General features: G+C 39.8%; 1 protein-coding gene across 2 annotated transcripts in view; it reads right to left on the bottom strand.

Annotated features, from left to right (window-relative positions):
- Positions 1 to 19928, bottom strand: part of LOC131228680 (serine/threonine-protein kinase TOR) — a 107658-nt gene that overhangs the window by 39053 nt on the left and 48677 nt on the right. For both annotated transcript variants that reach the window (XM_058224522.1, XM_058224521.1), the window contains exons 27-35: positions 16620 to 16772; positions 16396 to 16548; positions 16234 to 16305; positions 15984 to 16118; positions 15783 to 15844; positions 15158 to 15255; positions 3459 to 3568; positions 3185 to 3358; positions 3009 to 3074 (exon numbers count right to left, since the gene is read on the bottom strand). In XM_058224522.1, coding sequence (XP_058080505.1) covers positions 3009 to 3074; positions 3185 to 3358; positions 3459 to 3568; positions 15158 to 15255; positions 15783 to 15844; positions 15984 to 16118; positions 16234 to 16305; positions 16396 to 16548; positions 16620 to 16772 — 1023 coding nt within the window. The remainder of the gene's footprint in view (positions 1 to 3008; positions 3075 to 3184; positions 3359 to 3458; positions 3569 to 15157; positions 15256 to 15782; positions 15845 to 15983; positions 16119 to 16233; positions 16306 to 16395; positions 16549 to 16619; positions 16773 to 19928) is intronic.

Below are 19928 nucleotides of genomic sequence, written 5' to 3'. Positions count from 1 at the left end.
AGGGGAAGTCATCTAAAGTATGTAGGTGAAACAAGTTTATATATAGGTTGAAGTAATTACCACAGGCTTGGTTTAAGAATTATGGTAATGCAGTTGTATCATTTGTATTAAAAATGAGTTAGAGTAGATTACTCTATCTTCTCAAACATCTACCTCTGGGCCTCTGGCTACATAATACTTGTTGTGTATGTATATGATATTATAGTGATTGGTGATCACTTGGAGAATATTGAAAAGCTTAAGCCGTATCTACAAACTCAGTTTCAGAACAAAGACCTTAGACTTCTTCGATATTTTCTAGGCATTGAAGTGCCAAGATCAAAAGTTGAAGTAAATCTATGTTAGAAAAAATATACTTGTGACCAGTGTTTTAAATATCGATGATATCAGCCGATATATCCCACGATATATCTTGTATCGCACCTGTGCAATACGAAACGTAGAAGTAGTTGGATATATCCCACATGTTTGATCCGATGAGGATTTTTATTTCCGATCTTTTTTTTTTGTAAATTATGTTAAATTAGTGTGAAATTGTTACAAATCAATGATGAAAAATCATGGATTGGGAGCTAAGATTTCGAGATTTGGAGGAGAATGACCGAGTTGTGGAAATTTGAAAAAAATCAAATTTTTCCCAATTTCTCGCAAATCGGTTGCAATCTTTATGTCCAAACATAAAATCAAACATGTATGTAACCTGATCTAGTGATTCTTCTTTTGCTTTTGAATGTATTGCTTCAGTTTCCGCACGTCTTCTTCAATTTATAAATTATATGAGTACACTTTGAATATACTTGCATCAATTCAGTTAGACAATGTATAGATTAGGACCCCATACAAAGAAAACCTATTATGTGCACTTGTTTTTTTGTAATGTTTTGATTTGTAAGTGTGTATTGATGTCTTTTTTAACAATCACTGAAATTTCATTGAAAAATTCAACCAATTTCCAATGTTTCCCCATGTTTTCAACAACAACGATACATTACGCGATACAACCAATATATCCCATGTGATAACTAATACGTATTTGTATCCAAAGGATGCGATACGTAAAACGATACCGATATTTCGAACACTGCTTGTGACTTGTTAAAAGAGACGGGGATGTTAGGTGCCAAACCAGTTGATATACCAATGGACCCTAATCTAAAATTTGAAGCTGAAGAAGGAGAATTGTTAAAAGACCCTAGTATGTACACAGACTTGTTGGCAAACTCATCTATTTAACGGTCACAGGGCCTAATATTGCCTTTTCAATCAAGAGTGGTGAGAAAGTTCATGCAAAGTCCAAGGATACCACATCTAGCAACAATTATGAGGATCCTCAGGTATTTGAAATTTTCCCTAGGAAGGGTATCCTATACAGAGCTCATGGTCATCTTAAGGTAGCCAGTTATTCAGATGCAGATTATGTAGGGTAGAAGGTTGCGGGTTATTGCACCTTCCTAGGCAGTAATGTAGTTATCTGGAAATGAACATAACACAGTTGCCAAGTCAAGTGTTAAAGTTGAATATAGGTTAATTATACATAGAACTTGTGAACTTACATGTTGAAATCTCTTCTCAAAGAATTGGGATTCAAAGTTCAAGTCCCAATGTCATTACATTGCAGCAATCAAGTTGCGACACATATTGCAAATAATCTTGTGTTTCATAAGAGAACGAAGCCAACAGAAGTTGATTGCCATTTCATTCGAGACAAGATATCTCAAGGACAGATCCACACAGCTTATATTTCGTCTCATAATCAAATTGTAGATTTATTCACCAAGGCTCTTGGAAAATCTCAGTTCAACAAACTTGTTTCCAAGTTGGACATGCAAGATATTTATGGTTCAGGTTGAGGGGGAGTGTTAATGGTTATGGGTTTGGGCCTACAGCCCACTTATTGCTTAGTGTCTTTGGTCTTGGGAAATGCTAGACATTACGTTTATTGTATTATGGCCAATTTCGTCATATTTGCTTTTATTACCTAAAAATATAATAGTGGGGGGCGTGTAAACCTAACCCCATCTTTTCTCCTCTCTCTCTTCTTCTCTTTCTTTCTTCTTTTTCCATCTCTACACAAGTCTACAATTTCAAAAGTGTCTTGAGCCTACTCATGTTAGGCCCTTAAATAGGCTTCTTAGATGTACAAAGAATGAACGTTCTTAATGTAAGACAACTAATGACTTGTTTGAAAAATAGAAGAGTAATCAAGAAAGATGCTCAATGGATAAGAGAGATCTAATGGGATTTTACTGCATGGCTGGCTGATAAATTTTACATAGCTAGCTGCCTAATTAGGAGGCTTTGGCCTCCTTACTGATGCACCAACTTTAGGGCTTGGGCCTAACAAACATTGTCCTTGCCCATGGATCTTAGGCCCAGTTCAGCCTGCATCAGAGTCCCACCTCATCTGCAAAAACTCACCAATTACTAAAAACAACAAACTTTTTTTATTGAATGAAAATTGTTTGGGCTGTTTTCTTTATACGATTCTTTGGAGGAGTGATTCTTCTAATTGTTCTAGTGAGTTTTGCTCCCAAAAGGTTATCTGATTCATTTAAGGTCACCCACCTTTGGTTAGGAGACTATCTTTCTGTTATCAGAGTTCTAGAAACTAGTGGACAGCTGGAAATCCTTTCCATGGACTATTATCGGGTTCATTTATAGATCTTGTGCCAAACTAAGGTGAAGATTTAAAAGTCATTTGGCACAAACACTTAATTTTTCCCCTCTTTGCCACATCAAGATGCCTCAAAGCTAGAGGACAAAACAATAGAACATAGATTTCGCTAATTAGGCCCTAAAACGAGGTGCATTCTCCATCTATAAGCAAGAAGCCTTACTAAGATAGTACAACTAAGTAAGGACAAAAGTTTCTATTGTCAATTAATTTTTATGCAACCAAAAAGAATTAGAAGGGCATTAGAAAGTAAGTAAACAAAAAACAAAAAACAAAGGAGATACCAAATGAAAATGAATAAGCCTACAAGCTACGCAGTTATTGAGAAACTAACCAATGCTGCAAGCTCTGTTGCCAAACATTTCCTCGCCCTCTCTACAAATTCACGTGCTTCATCGTACTAGAGGGAAACAATATAACAACTATAATCAAAACAACTCCGAAGTCGCTATGGGAACCAAAGCAGAGAGAGAGAGAGAGAGAAGAAACAAAAAAAAAAAAAAAAGTTACCTTTCCACGACGAACTGATAGAACAGCCCTGAAGAAGGAACCATTACTACTTCCATCACCACTAGCGGCAGTGTTCCCTAAAATCCGAAACTTGGTTTCATCACCATCATCCAATCGTGAAACATACTCCGCCATCTGATCCCACTCCCCCATATTCCAGGCAGCACTAGCAGCCTAACCAACCACATCAAATATACGAATAACAGCCACAAAAATAAGAACAACATAGCATTCTGCACAGTGTGGGCGCCAGAGAGGGATAAAAAACACAAACCATTGGTGCCATTTCCAGTCGAGCTGCAGGTTCAGCTGGGGTCCAATACTCCTTGCAGAGGTTATTAAGCTCTTCCCAACGAGCCAACGCAGCAAGGCATCTCATTCGCCCTATTAAAGATATACAGCAGTATAAGAGTTAATACCACATTTCAAAGGCTATAAATGCAGCATCTTCTTTCTATCAGTAAGTATAAGCCTCGATCTATCAGATTGTGCAGCAATACCAGCATATCAGTTAACCAAATGCAAGAAGCAAGAAATAGAAACCATTCAATAAAATGTATAGCCTAAGAGGAACACGACAGATGAGGATGATGATGATGATGATGATGATGATGAAATGTGTGTGTGTGCATGCGCATGTGTGAGAAATGCTCACATCCAACTTGTTGAACAAGTTACCATCCACAATGCATAGTAGAAAATTTTCAATGTCAATAGTGTGCGACATCCAACCGGTCCAATAGGTTGGACCCACCATGAGGATCACCTTGTGTAAAAAGGCCACTTTTGAATTTTGTTATCTATCGGTGACTATACATTATTTTTATGGTGTGGCCAACCTAATGATAGATAGGGCTGATTTTGGTGTGGCCAACATATTGGACAGGGTGGAGCGCACGCTCATAGAGAGAGACAAGACTGTCCTACAGATTTGGGGGCTCAGGACAAGATGATTGTCATCACACAACCATGGGCTGAGCTAAACCATGAAGCAGATTTTATGGTTGAATTTGGCTTTGGGTGTAGGCTCAAACAACTCAATGACTCAGTTTATTTTCTATAAAAATAATAATAATAATAATAATAATAATAATAATAATCAATTAAGGAAATAGAAACACTACAACTAAGATCTAGCAAAGGAGAACTGATGTCAAGTGGAACTAACTTGCCACTGTTCATGCCAAATCAAAACACAACTTGGCACCAATCTTCTTGCAGTTTCAAAAGCAAGATGATTCGTGGACAAATAGGTTGTTAATGGGACAGGCCCAAGCCAAGGAAAATCTTAATTTTGAATAGGCACATAGCCAGTTCAAAATCCAAGCCAAATGACCTCACGACAAGCCCATTGAAAGCGATACTGACGAACCGACATGAGTTCAATTAAGTCACAAGCAAATTCATGAAGTTTTGAAGCATCAAATACATTGCCCAAAGTGAGATCGGAGTTATGTACATGGTTGATCTACCAAAAAATAATGTTGCATACATTTTACTTCCCACAAATGTTCATGCAAAATATAATAGCGAGTGTGTTTTTTTTCAAGAAAGGCAAAGAATCTGATGCAAGACAATTAACCACTTGCTCTAAAAGCTCGAACTGATAGAGCATGGCGAATTAATTCCTTTATCTCATAGCCCGGGCCCAAAATCCATGGGTTAGGTCCTCGGCCGAACCCTCCTCATGGGCCCCAAATCCATGAGATCTGCCTCACACAAGCCACCCGCCTCACATGGGCCCCAAATCCATGGGTTATGCAGGCCACCCACCCCAAGTGTTGCCCTGCATCCCACAGGCCACCCCACTCGAGCCTGATGTGAAAATGCCCCCGCATTAATCACCCCTCATAAGGAGTCTCGAACACGAGACCTCCCGCTCTGATACCAATTTGATGCAGGACAATTAACCACTTGCTCTAAAAGCTCAAACTGATAGAGCATGGCGAATTAATCCCTTTATCTCATAGCTTAAGCCTAAAATCCATGGGTTAGGTCCTCGGCCGAACCCTCCTCGTGGGCCCCAAATCCATGGTTCCACCCCCTCGTGAGCCCCAAATCAATGGGTTCCACCTCACACGGGCCCCAAATACATGGGTTATGCGGGCCACCCACCCCGAGTGTGCCCCTGCATCCCACAGGCCACCCCACTCGAGCCCGGTGTGAAAATGCCTCCGCATTAGAATCTCAAGCCAAGAGGCAAAGAAGACAACCAAGAAATAGAAAAGGGAAACTAAAAACAAAAACAGAAGACCACCCTTCAATAAGGGTCCCACTCCCTTATCAATAAAAAGACCTCGGAAACTGCTATAGAAGGAGAACCACTAATATTCCTAAAACAGTGGTTATTCCGCTCCCCCCATGTGGTCCATCATAAAGCAGCAAGGCTAATCTCCAGCTACTTCCAGCATTGCCCATAGGCATGCCACCATACCAAGAAGCAAGGAGGTTTGTTGTGGAGGAGTTAGGCGTAGCCCAGGAGATCTTAAAAAATTGCAAGATATTGGATCGCAAAAACGACACGTAGGGGTAGGAAATAAATAGATGATCAAAAGATTCTGCATCCATCTTGCATAGGGTACAAACATTTGGAAGAATCACCCTTGCTTGTGTAGATTATTGACAGTGAGGACTCTGTTGCAACCCACTAGCCATGCAAAAGTGGCAACCTTAGTCGGAGCACTTAGGACCAAATGTAACCACAGCTGTTGCTGGTCAAATTAGACCTCCTGATACAAATGGACTAATGCAACGAACTAACAATGAAGAGGCAAGAGTTGTTTCTCCGCCATCGCAAGGAGTCGGGCTCTTCCAAGTTCGAGTTTGATGCCCTAAAGAAGAGAGAGAAGTTCGGAGAGCTCTTCCAACTTGCCATCATTCAAATTATGCCTACAGGGAGGGACCCACACCCTTTCTGATTCAGAACCAGCAAAATAGTCGTTCACGAAGATATTATCCATGGGGCATAGAGCCGTGAGGCTGGGAGTGGGACAGACAGACCTTAATAGGCTCTCCCCTATCCAGAGGTCATCCCCAAAACGGATTCTGGTTCCATTACCCATAGAAAACCCACAATTCCCCAAACTTTGAGATCCAACTGCATGATAGATTTCCAAAGGAACTACACTCTATAAAGAGAAGTGTCTAGATTTCCAATCGTAGATTAAAGCCCCGTACCTGCTATGATGGATCACCATAAATTGTCTTCTTCACACACAAAATGCCAAATCCATTTGCCTAACAAGTTCAAATTCATATCCTATCTTAAGACTGCTCCCCCTTACTTTATAGGAGTGCAAACTTCATTCCAACCAAGGTGGAATTTTTTCTTGGAAACTACTCCGGACACGAGGAAATCCCTTCTCAACTTTTCTAACTTTGACAACACTGCCTTAGGACATTTAAGCAAAGAGAAATAAACACGCAGGAGGCTTGAGAGGGCTGCTTTAATCAAGGTCAGCCTACCCCCGAGGGACGGGTGTCTACTCTTCCATAGGGATAGCGTTCGCTCCAGTCTCTCCATAACTTGTCCCAAAGGTACTTAGGAGGTTTACCCATACACAAAGGCAGCCCCAGGAATGTGGAAGGAAAGGAAGCAGCCTGGCAGCAAAAACCCATAGCTAGTTGAAACACTTCAGACTTCAGAAGATGGATTCCAGAGATAACATTCAGAAAAGTTCACCTTCAAGCCAAAAAGCAACTTCAAAGCAAGTGACAATCTTGCAATGAGATGATTGTCGACCATATGATCCCTTGCCTCACAGAAAACAATCATATCATCTGCAAATTTAAGATGAGATATATGGGATTAGACGTTCTCTACCTTAAAGCCTTGGAATAGCCAACTTCCTGACCCTTAGATAGCATCTTACCAAGCGCCTCAGAAACATTGTTGTCAAAATCGTCATCATATCGCAAATCATAATAGGGGTTGAATTGTATCGAATAGCAAATCGTATTGTAAATCGTAAAAAAAAATTATGATTTTCTTTAAAATATGAAAAATATAGATAAATCAGAAAAATAAAATAAAAATAAAGTAAAAATAAAAAATAAAAACTTAGCAATCATTCTTTTGCCATCAATATGCACTAAGTAATATAATGTCATAACAATGTTAAATGATTCTTATCTTTCCTTTTCTTTTCTTTTTCATTTTTTTTTTTTTTTTTTTTTTTCGTCTTTCAAGAAATTTTCCTTAAAAATACAAGGATCCTTTAATTATTTATGCTCTTGTTACCCTTTTTTAATGTAAAATCGCATTGGAATAGCAACATTTGATTATGTAAACCGATGAAAAGAGATACTTTGATTTCTAACCATCATTCCACAATACATAAAGTCAACATGATTGTGACCATCCATAAAAAAAATTCCAAGTCATACATCAATTTGGGGTTTCGACCAATTTAGAATTAAGAAATCATTATAATAATAAAAAATCTCTATGATGTAACGTTGAAGAGAAGATATATCATTGAATCTCTTATAAAGAATAAAATAAAAATAATTTAAATTTTCTAAACGATTCTTTTTTTTATTATTTGAAAGATTTTTTCTAAATGATTCTTAAAGCACACACCAATTTAAAAACATAAAATGAAAGCCAAGTGAATCTTAAAATAGAAGAAAACAAATATACTTTGAATCGTAAATCGTGGTATTCATATAAAAAGGGATTCAAAGGTGGGATTCAAATCGGTTTGCTTAAGATTCGACCCAAATCGTCAATCATTAATCGTAAATTGTAGGATTTTAACAACACTGAGAAAGAAGAAAGGGGAAAGGAGGTCACCTTACAGGCCTTTAGGGGCTATAAAATAACCCAAGGGCGAGCCGTTAAGAAGGATTGAGAAACGGGTTGAACGTATACAGGCCTGGATCCAATTCTTCCATCTAGCCCTAGATCCAACCCTAGCCAGCAAGTAATCTAGAAATTTCCAATCAACATGGCTGTATGACTTCAACAAGTCTTGCTTGCAAACAATGCCTTGATATCCTGCTCGATGGCAAAGTCAATATACTCATGATGCACCAAGCACAATCTAAAATATGTCTTCCCGCTATAAAAAGCACTCTGGGAGAAGAGAATCTTCAGAAGGAAGGCACAAAATCATTGGGCAAGAATCTAGGCAACAATCTTATAAGGGTTGTTGATCAGGCTGATAGGCCTGAAATCCTTAAGATTTTCAGCAACTTCGATCTTATGGACCAGCATTAAAAAGGTGTGGCCCATTCCGACAGGTAAAAACCCCAAAATAAAGAAACAGAAGATCAAAGCTTTCAAGTCACTTTTAATTACCTCCAAGAAAATTTAAAAGAATGAGAGCGGGTAACTATCCAAGCCTGAAGCCTTATCTCGATCGAGAGATCGCAAAGCATCCCAGATCTCATCTTCTAATATTTCCTTCTCAAGCTACTCGTTTTCATATTTAGAAACGGAAGCGAAAGAAAGGTTGTCCAGATTTGGTCTTTCAACTTTATCCCCAAATAGAAGAGAGGCATAAAAGGATGTGGTTGCATCTAAAATCAGCACTTTATCTTTAGTTCTACGGCCGTCCACCATAAGCGAACAAATTTTGTTTGAACAAGCTCTCGCACTTGCCAAGCCATGAAAGAACTGGGTATTTTTGTCCCCCTCCTTGAGCCACGTAGCCCTCAAACGTTGATGCAACTTGATTTCATCTTCCTTCAATCAATTACTATATTTGGAAAGAAGGTGATCCTTTTTAGCTTTTCCAGATCCTGGATTTTCTACAATAAGGAATTGGTTTCCTGCTCTCAAAGACCATATAACTCCTAGCTCCATGTCCTCAGGTTCTGCTTCAACATCTTCAATTTACGGAAGAGACGAACACCTGAGGGACCCCTCTACAATGAAGGACCACCATTGGGCCACCCGATCATAAAAATTGATGAGGGCATCTAAGCACCAACAAGAGTTTATCGGAGGAGGAGAGTTGAGGCCCCAGCCCCAACTTCATTATAATTTAATGATCATTACCTGGGGCCCAATGGACCCAATTCAAGTTCTTAACCGCGTTAAAGACCTCACATGCATGGTTATGCATCTTTAAAGACCCCACACGGGGAAGATGCATGTAGGCTGCATTATTTAGAATTGATTAATACATCTTTGGACTGTTTGGACATCACTCAGTCTGACCTAGACCACATCTGGACATTACAAACGTTAGACCATGCAGTTGGATATTTAGGACACATCAGTTTAGTGATGTGAACTATTTAATATGTTCAGAGACTCGAGTTTAGGTGTAAGAAAACTTCAATCTGCACATCCGAGCCATGGACACGTTGGACCAGATTCATACAGGTCATCGATCACATGTGGACGTACATGTTGCACGTTGGAAATCATCCTTGTGTCGTGTGATACATCTTTATTTCTGCCTTATTTTACAGTTTAATTTTAATTATTAGATATTTATGTTTTAATCTTGACCGTTAATAGATTTGGACGGTCTAGAATAGTTCTAGACCTAGGGTTTGCTTAGGTTTCTTATATATATTTGTTTGAAACTTGAAATGATGAACATATTGAATGAAATTTCTCTACATTGCTTCTTGAGCAAAAAAAAAAAAAAAAAAAAAAAAAAAACTTCTTATGAATGGAATTTGGTGTGAAGCCATTGGAGTGATTCCAAGTTTTCTTATTCCTGTCCAGGTATCTCTCTCTCTCTCTCTCTCTCTCTCTCTCTCTCTCTCAAACACTCTTTTCCCATTGAATTTTTCTCTTTTTTAACAAACCCTAACTCCACCACCATCAATCCAACTGACCCAATCCCACCACACTGTCCGTATGACTATACAGACGTTCCTGTACACTACATGGATCTGTTCGTACAGCGTCCGTACAGCTGATCGGCCTTCCCCCTTATTGATCATTTCTATTCTTCTCTATTTTATAAAACCCTAACCCTAGCCTTTTATAAAAATCTAAATTCTCAGTTTCTTAATTTCCAAACTTAAACCCTAATTCATTCAAACCCTAACAAAGCGCAAGTGAATCCTCGAATCTAGAACGAATCCTATGCTAGATGGAAGTTCTACCTTCCATTGGGTCGTATTCGATCAATAGTCTTAAGGATCTATTTTGCGGGATTGTGATGTAGTCTTGAACTTGAGCTTAATTAAATATTTGACTTCTCTAAATTTATGGTAGATTGGCTTTATTTTATGCTTTGATTTACTATGGTAATTCGTTAATTGATTTATTTACATCATCCTAGCCTAAGTCATTCGTCCTGCATCAGAAACCCTCCACTTCTAACCAAGCTAGCTCGAAGTGAAAAGTTTAGGGCCTCAGTTCTCCATGTCAACTTCTAACAAGTTAGGGTTGTGATCGTATGAGGGGTTGGGGAGATTAACTCTAAATTACTAGAGGATAGCGCTCCAACCATGGAAGAGAAACTAGGAAGTGATTGATTCTGGACATAGCATGCGATTCCCAACCGTTACACCAGGCGAACCAAGCACCCGCGAGAGGAAGGTCAGCCAAGTTGTGGTTGAGATCCAATCTGAAAAATCACCCATCCTGTTGGATGTGCAATCAGCATTCAACTTCTCTTGGGGGAACCTCGCCGCATTGAAATTACCTCATATACACCAAGGGACTTTCCACCTATTAATGTCGTCTGAAAGTTCTTCCCAAAGCAAAAGTCTCTGGTTAGGCGAATTAAGTTCATAGACACTCGAGAAGAAGCCCCATCTAAGCCTAGATTCGATGTTTTTCAACAAGACTGGTGTCAAAAATTGCCAATAGCTCTAGCTTCCTTGTCCCAAATTTTTGCATCCCACATAATGACTATGCCCCTTGCTATACCTTGGGCATAAATAGAAAACCATTTAACAGTTCTTCTACCCATATAGTTTGCCACCTTTGAATCAAACAATCGAAGCTTGGATTCCTAAATAATAATCACGCTCGCTTTAAACCTTCTACGAACATCCCAAACAAGCAGCCGCTTCTACTAGCAACCTAGCCCTCTGACATTCCAAGAAAGTATCCTCATTGGAAAATTGATCTTCCCCGGCATTCCCTCTTCTCGCGCCTCGAACTGGTCTCACCTATAGAGGGGAATGACGAGTCCAAGCGTAAAACCTCTCTAAAACCTTTAGAGCTCCTGGCGTTCTTCCTATGATTGAGCAAGTGATCTAGTTGTCGACCTCCCTCTAGTCTCTAGCACAAGCTAAAACAAGGCCATGTAATCTTCGTCTCTATCATTAAAGATCATAGCCAGTCATCTGCCCACATGGCCCCTCACATCTCTGATCCAACGTTTATCTCTAATAATAGATACTAAGTTCCCATTTTCTTCAGCCAATGCATCGAGGATAGAGCAACGATGGGGCTGGTTCTGAACATCAAGCCATCCAAATCTCTTAAGGGAAGGAACAAAAATCAATTCGAAGAAAATGTCCAAGTCCATAATCTAGGGGTGCCTGACACTCTCATTCGCAAGACCTGTATACTCGGAATCAATCAAAACATCCTAAGCAATAGGAGTTGAGACCAAGGCCAAGGAGATATGATCAAGATCATTTTAGGAGAGAGGTGACGCAAGGGATGATGAGGGAGATGATGGGATAAAAGGTTGAGCAGAGAAAGATGAGGGATTGGATTGAGGTGTTGATTGGTGGGATGAGGGTTAGGAAGATATCCAAGATGATGTGCTAGGGATTTGGGTAAGGCAGTTCACACTTTGGGGGGTGTGGAAGGAGTCATCGGGACTAAGTGGAGGAATGGTCATGAGAGGGGGATGGGGGTTGCGCAGCAGGATAGTTCATGATTGAAATCGCTTACCCACAATGGGAGAAGGGAAGCCGAGGCCTTCAGGTTTGTGAAATTGACAATAGAAAGCTAGATCCATGGCAAGATCTCCAAGCGAACTAGAGATCAGAGATTCATCGCTCAGGGGAGGGTTGGGCACACCAGTTACTATGACAATGGAAGAAGAGAAGGTCTTGGGCCCAACAAGAGATAGAAAAGACTCGGGCTGAATAGGATCCATGCCTTGCACTGAATCTTTCAAAGGTCCTAAGGAATGACCCATGTCGGAAGTAGCTCGCAATAGAGTCGAAATCACAAAGGAAGCAGCTAAGGATCCAACAGCTAGACAAATGGAGTTGCCGGTAGAAGAGCATTGAGAAAAGGAGGGTTGAAGTTGCAACGCTCCACTATCATGCACCTGCTCAGAAAACAACAAGTCTCAGGCACCTCGAGGCTAGCACACATCTAACCTTCAACTAGCAACAGAACAGGGCCATTAAGAGAGGCTCATGTTTGGGCCAAAGGAGCCATCTCAGCCATAGAAGCATTTTGCACCATAGAGGGAGCAGTTGATTAGGGACACTTGTCACTTGTTGCATTCAGCAAAGGGGTCGAGATGAGCATGGGAATTAAGACGATATTTGAATTTGAAAAGAAGTGGCCACGTGTCGGCTCCTTATAATGTTGGATCCTTTCCGACCTTGACATGGTCTATCCTTTACAGACACGTAGCATGCAACTCTAACAAGTGCTAACAGAAGGACGGTGTTGACACGATGGGAATAGCTAGGTGCCCAAACCATGACATGCGCTAAAATGTGCCGCAAACGCTAACATACACCAAGTGAATCTACACACTAACATGGGTTGGACCAGTTGTCTCGATCGAATGACTGGCGATCCTACCAATGTCGCCAGTTGTTGATGATCCCCACCCTTGGAAGCTTATTGAATATGGAGAGAAGATCTCAGTCGAACACGTAGATGGCGTCGAAACTGGTGCACCACAAGAGCACCCCTGAGATACATCTTCACCTTCAATCCTCATAGAGGTAGTGGAGAAGCCACAGTTTCCAATAGCCTTTGAGAATGAAAGAAGAGGGGAATAGAAATCTGCGACCTCCTCGAAGATGTTGGCTTGGACAAAGACTTTTCCCCATTTTAATTGAAATCGTCTTCGACAAAGGGGTTGTGCTCTTCTTCTTGACCAGAGTTCTAGGGATATATTTTCTAGCCGGACATGATCCTAACGCCAACCAGTAGTCCTCAAACCAGAGCTCTAGGGAAATATTTTCCAGCCAGACCCACACAGTAGAGCTGCCAAAGGAGTGGTCTGACTGCTTGACCAGAGAGACGAGAGGACCATATTTGTGAATGTTGGTGAAGATGATTTTGTTCACGTTCTCTGACTGCTTCACGGAAACCCAGCATTCTGAAGAGGAAAGGAGTGGGACCTTATCCTCCTTCCCTAGGATAGAATAGAGCTCAAGCCACCTATACACATCAAACAAGAATGAACCGGCTTAAGAGAGCGCCAACCAAACTCCATTACAAGACTTGCCAGGCAATATCGATCGTCTGGGGATGGACCACAACCATAGGCCCCTACGAAGACGACACCTTCCAACCCCAACGCTCCACAGGAACAAATGTGGTTGGTTGATCACCCTCAGAATATGAATGGGGCTCCCTCTGCTGATTAGAGGGGGGAGAAGACTGGACAACCTCCTTATAGGATTTATGGCTCTCCCTCACACCCGACGCAAAGCAGGTTTCCCGAAGAACTCTATACACACCTTCGATGCAGCCAAATTCATCCGATGTCCAAAAACTTCTTTAGATTGCTCCTTAACAGGGTTGTTTGTAGGGCCAAAAAGAGCTTTTCGAATTTTAATCTCCCTTCCTCCGAAACTGCAGCCATCAACTCCTCTAATGACCTTTTCCAGTTCCTCCTCCAAGGTTATACGGACAAAGACAAAATCCCGTATGATTGTCAAACCCTTAATTCTAGGAATCACTACCTCTTTCACATAGCCAAAATGGCCAAAATTTTGGGAGAACTGGATATCCAACCAATCTTCAGTGAAATTGTTAACAAGGAAGGTTGAAAGTGAATGAAGGGAGCTTCAATTTATACCTGTAGAAAACTTAGATGGTTTCTTTCTTCTATGCTTCACCTTTATCCATTTCTCACCTCTACCAAAAGGTTCTTCCAAAACAGGAGAACAGATGAGGGCTTCCTCTGCTATTCCTTTACCTTTAGCATTGCAGCGCTACCTAGACAAAGATGATCTTCAAGAATGATGCTTTCCACCATCTTCCGCCTCCCCGGATACTTCATGGAGTTGCTACCATTTTGGATGAGCAAAAGGCTGGTAATGAGCATGGAAACTAGTGGATCGATAGCGGGAGACATGCTTCTAGAAGGTATTCCACAAGACGGAGAAGGAGACTCTTGCAATCCTCTTTTTACCTCGAGGGTTGGTTCTCTAATCCTTCGCAGAATCACGAGATGCCTTTCGAGACAGGCCAGAAGGAGCACCTTTTGATGCATTAACTTTATATCGTGAGCGGAGATTTCTATCTCAGGATTGAGACTGAGATCCTTACTCATCCTCTGGAGAGTTTGAGAAGAATCCTTACTCAAACAAAGGAAAATTGTTATAGGACAGATATCAAACTGACCCTGCAGTATGGGCTATGATGGGTAGTGATCGGGAACATAAGAATAGAGTTAGCATTTTATATATAAGAATGTTGAGATGGATGTGCGGGAAGACTTGGAAGGATAAGATCGAGAATGAGGTCATTTGAAGCATCATATGATAGTAGATTGGGGTGGTCCAATCATGTGCAACAAAGACAATAGACAATGCTAGCTAAAATAGTGAATGTATTCTACTTCCTACAAATGTGCAATATGTGTATATTTCATCAAAACATAAACCATGATTGCAAGTAATGAAAGCATGTGCCTATGCCTTAAAAAAATTATGATTCAAAAGCCCTTAAAAAAATTATGATTCAAGGAAAAAATATATAGGCAGTAGAACCAAGGAGTAAATGTCTTAAATTAACACTTTTAGCCTCTGATAAAGCAATCAGACTAGCACATAACTATATTCTAAGACTAAACAGATAATTAAAACACGCCAATTAAGCTGTCAAACTTGAACACTGACCTAATGTAGCATCCAAAATGAGATGTGGACTGGATGCCTGAGATGCTTTCACAGTGTAGGCCTTTAGAGCATCATCCCATCGTTGCAGTTTTTCATACCTAAAACATAGATATTATAATCTGAAATTTTATTTATTTAAAAAAAAAAAAAAAAAAATCTTTCCAGCAAGATCGCAAAGCACAATATGCTGGAAGAGGTATTCTACGCCAGGAAACACACCCTAACTCAACTATGAATAAAAAATTTTTTTTTTTTTTTTTTTTTAAAAAGGATAGGAGATCTTATAAGCCCACACACATATAAGCCAGCCCATCTGCCCACCAGCACATGTGCCAGCATGGCAGAAGGGTGAGAGATAGATCCACCCATCAGAGATGGGTTCAGCCATGTAGATGCACCAGCCTATAAAAACAGGCTACTCCACTCATCATATGGGTCGTGATTTTAGAAGTTCTTGGGCCGGGGCATCTAATTCTACACTGAGTCCCATATGTGGCCAGCTTGGATCTCAGATCCATCGCAGTGCTGACACATGTGGCGCATACATCAGCTACCTTACATACACGTCTGAGCTTAGCAAGCATTTATGAGAAGTATATTTGTTATTTGATAGCTTAAAATATACCAAGATTCCTTCAGTTGAACGTCCAAATTTTGCTGGGCATAAGTCAGTATCCCAACAGCAGCCTGAAAAGCAAATCTCAGTCAATAAACTAAGAAAATATAACATGCATCCAAAGGGGGCAAAAGGATCCTAGGTAATGAAGCATCCCCAAAACAGACAACTTGATAAAACATACTTTCAATCTCAAGATAAAAGACAGACCTCATGCTGGTGCAACTGATTATTTATATGTATGAGAGCTTCAACCACAGCAACTGGATTTGCATCCATCTTCTTGGAGTGTGCACCTTCAAACTCCATTTCTTTGTAATGTAGAGCCTTTGCAAAAGCTCGACACTGAAGAAAACGACAGCTTTAATAAATACAATGAATCATATCTTCTCCAATAGATGACAAATAGTTATATCTGCATTGTGGCAAAACCATAAGATTCCTTCAACTCTAAACTTACCTTCTCTGCAAGAGCACCAAGGAGCCGGATATCGATGGGAAGAGGTTTCTCATCATGTTCCATAAACTCTGCCTGAAAAACATCAGTTTAAAATTCATCTCTCAGTATTAAATCGTGTTACCCTTATCACAGTGAAGTAATGTATTCATTTACAAAATATACCAAGTTAAGTAGTGTTGCCAGAATTTCAGGTGGAATATTTGGTGATGAAAAGGCCATCTCCAGACTCCGAACTAACTGTTGTTGGTTAGTTTCATTTAGCTGTGTCCAGCAACTCACAAAACCAGCTGCAAATAGCTCACGCCCAACAAAAGGCTGCCAATGCTCAAAGTCAGAACCAAAAACTGAAAAAGCAGACGATAAAAGTGAAAACGGTTGTGATGCACCTGCAGTTGAGCCAGCCTTGCACAGGTACGTAAAGCTGGAGATGGAGATTCCTTTAGTAGTTCAATACTAAAATGTCTCATCCACTCTGCCCAATCTTCCTTAGTACTCCGCTGAGAAGCCTCCCACGCATTGCGTAATCGGCCATCATTAACCTATAAGAAACTCAGAAACAGTTACATATGTTTCTAGCGATAAGTTGGACTCAGCTGGTTTTAGCATAAACCTCAAGTATCAACTCATTGATTTTAATTAACCTAATTAATAGACTATTACATAGTGCCTGTGGGAGTTTTGTGCTCTCACTGCCAGTCAAAATCCCAGATAAAAGAGGTTTCAGGTTGGCAACCTGTGTGAAACTTTTGCAACATCTTTTATCATGAATCCGGAGAAGCAAAAGCAGCAGTGGCACGATCTACAACACCATCCCATGCAAATAAAATGCCAATCAGACAGCCTCTGTCATCAGCTCCTACCAAAGCCCATGAAGACCGAGACAGGTGAATCATGAAAATATGTCAGTGCCGACTCTAAACTCGAGAACAAGTTCTCTCTAAGCCAGTGGAAATCGATGCACCATAATCCGATCATCCCGTGGGAGACCACAAAGTGGTTCCAATATTTGATTGAAGATCAAGCTCATCTAAGGTCTTTATTAATTATCTAGCAAATCTAATCATCCAGATTGAAGACCTGGACCATATCAGAAGCCCAGTTTGATCTGAGCATATATTTAAAACTGAATCAATGTTCAGATTAGGCTGTAGGGTCAAGTCCATGAGGTTTATTATTTTATTAGTTACTAGAGTTGGAGCTACTCATTACTAGTTGAACACACTTCCTGTTAGTATTTTCGTCACTTAATTTGTGAGCCACAATGAGAGCAAGCCTCCAAAACATCTTCCTTTCTTATCCTACACCTCCCCCCCCGGACACGCTATGAAGAAGCCTTCAATGGATCCCGGCATTACCCACTCCATCCTAAAGCTTCCAAAGAATCCCACCCACATGCCTTTAGCGAAAAGGCAATGAATAAAAAGGTGGTCAACCGATTCACATCACACATATACATGACACAAATATTGGGAACAACCATCCTCCTCTTTTGAAGATTGTCGACCGTTCTACTCCTTTCCACCAACCATGCAAGGGCCACCACCTCTAGGATAGGCTCCAAAATGCCGGATGAATAAAATATGCCCACGTTGCATCCCATTCCCATGAGAGGCCCCATGCACCAACCTATAAAAAGACCGGGCCGAAAACTGCCCCGATCTGTCCTTATTCTATACCTACCATAAAGTCTCTCTTGCCATTCAATCTGAAGGATTTGGTCCCATTTGAAAGTACATCGGGATAGCTTTCAAACAAACCCATGATTGTGAAATTGTGTTGTCATTAGAGCGAATGATGGCCAATTTACAAAAAGCATTTATAGTTTTAATGGGATTCAGGGATATTGATCAGGACATCCGAACACCATACCAGAGGAGGAGAGTTAAGCCAGTCTCCATATGGCTAGAAAACCATTACATGGGGCCCACTTGGTCCAATTCACATTCCTAGCCACATTGAAGACCCCACGTACATGTTTGTGCATCTTTGAAGACCTCACACTGGGAAGATGCACCCGAGCTGCATATAGGAGCTTCATGGACTTGATGATCAGACTATTGGATCATCATCATCGGACATCTTGATCGTGGAACCCCATGGACCACGAAATAGTTTAGTTATTTAGATTATTTACATACTTCGTTTTTTTTTTTTATTACTTATATTTGTATTAACATTAGGGAGTTAAGAACAACTTTTAATTTATTAAGCGCCTTTATGTTGAGAATCTTATTTAAGAGCGTCTTTTTGTAAAAGGTCTTTTCTGATACTATAAAAGAGAAATATGGGTATATGAAGCCCTAATACCATTATTTTGAAGAAAAAAAAACTCCACGTTTTCTCTTCTTTATGTGATTTGAAGAACACTTCATGTGATTTGGAACTTGGGTCTGGTGTGATTCCATTCCCCATTCAACGGAGGTTCGAGGCTTCCATCTATCATCTTTCTTCTATCTTCCTTTCTATCCAAAAGAGGTATTTTCCCAAAAACTTCATGTCTCTTCTTTCTTTCCTATCCAAAACCATCCAAATCATGGAGTGTGTACTGACATGGGTGTGTACTAACAAGTTAACCCAAAAAATAAAAAAATAAAAATAAAAATGAATGGTTTCTATGGAACTTCATAAGATCTTTTATGGTTTCCAGCTTCGAAAACCCTTTTCTTCCTTTTCCTTTTAATATATCAGCAGTTACTTTAAATATTAAAAAAAAAAAAAAAAAAAACCATCCAAGTCAGCTTTTTCTTCAACTTTTCATCATCCAACTTGAACCCCAACCGAAATTAACCATTGAGGACCCCAAATCCCTAACTTCCCTTCATCCAAAACCTTAATTCCCCTTTACCAATACCCAAATCCATGAATCCCCTTTAACCAATTCACCCAATTTATTCCTAATTTCATCTTTTCCCCAAATTCATAAAAAAAATAATAATAAATATAAATCAATAACTAATTCCAAAATCCTCAATTCCCATGAACCCTAATTTTTCAAATTTCATATTTTCCCATTCCTAACCCTAATCATAGAACCTACAAGTCAGTCCCTTGAGTGTGGAACATGCCTATACTAAATTGGAAGTTTTATCCTTCCATCAGGCCTAGTTTTAATTGATTTATGTAATTTCTTAGCATGCGGGCATGTGACTTATGTTAAATCAGATTTTATTTCCTATTATTTACTCTTAATTTCACAGTAGGTTAGCATCTTTTGTTAATTGAATTACTTTATGGACTCTTTCATAATTTTTGTTGCATGCTAGGATTAAATCATGCGTCCTACATCAAATATTTTAGTCATATTTAATATATTATTGAAATAGATGGCCATGATTACAATTTACAAGTAATGAATGGTTAGGCAGATATTAGTATTTCTTTTTCTCTAAAAAAAAAGTTCTTAAACATGTAAAGACACTTTTATGAAGGATGAATTATTATTTTGATTGAATTTGATGAGTTCATTCTAGTTTCTTATTGTTTCCTGCAATGGGATTCAATACTCGTATTGGTATGAAGCCCTCTAGAGCCCAATTGGGGCAATGCAATTGGGGTTGCATTGAGCAATTTTGTGTATTTGTCCTTTTAACTTCTGTTGTTTTTAAATGGTCATTGCCGGCAGGGAGTAAAGCAAAGTGGTGGCACATTGGTGAAGCATTTGAGCGTCCACATTGGTGAATTCATTAAGGGGGTTT

The sequence above is a fragment of the Magnolia sinica genome, chromosome 16, assembly GCF_029962835.1.
Source record: "Magnolia sinica isolate HGM2019 chromosome 16, MsV1, whole genome shotgun sequence".
NCBI classification, from domain to species: domain Eukaryota; kingdom Viridiplantae; phylum Streptophyta; class Magnoliopsida; order Magnoliales; family Magnoliaceae; genus Magnolia; species Magnolia sinica.
The sequence above is the reverse complement of the archived record's forward strand: the minus strand, read 5'-3'. Positions and strand labels throughout refer to the sequence as shown.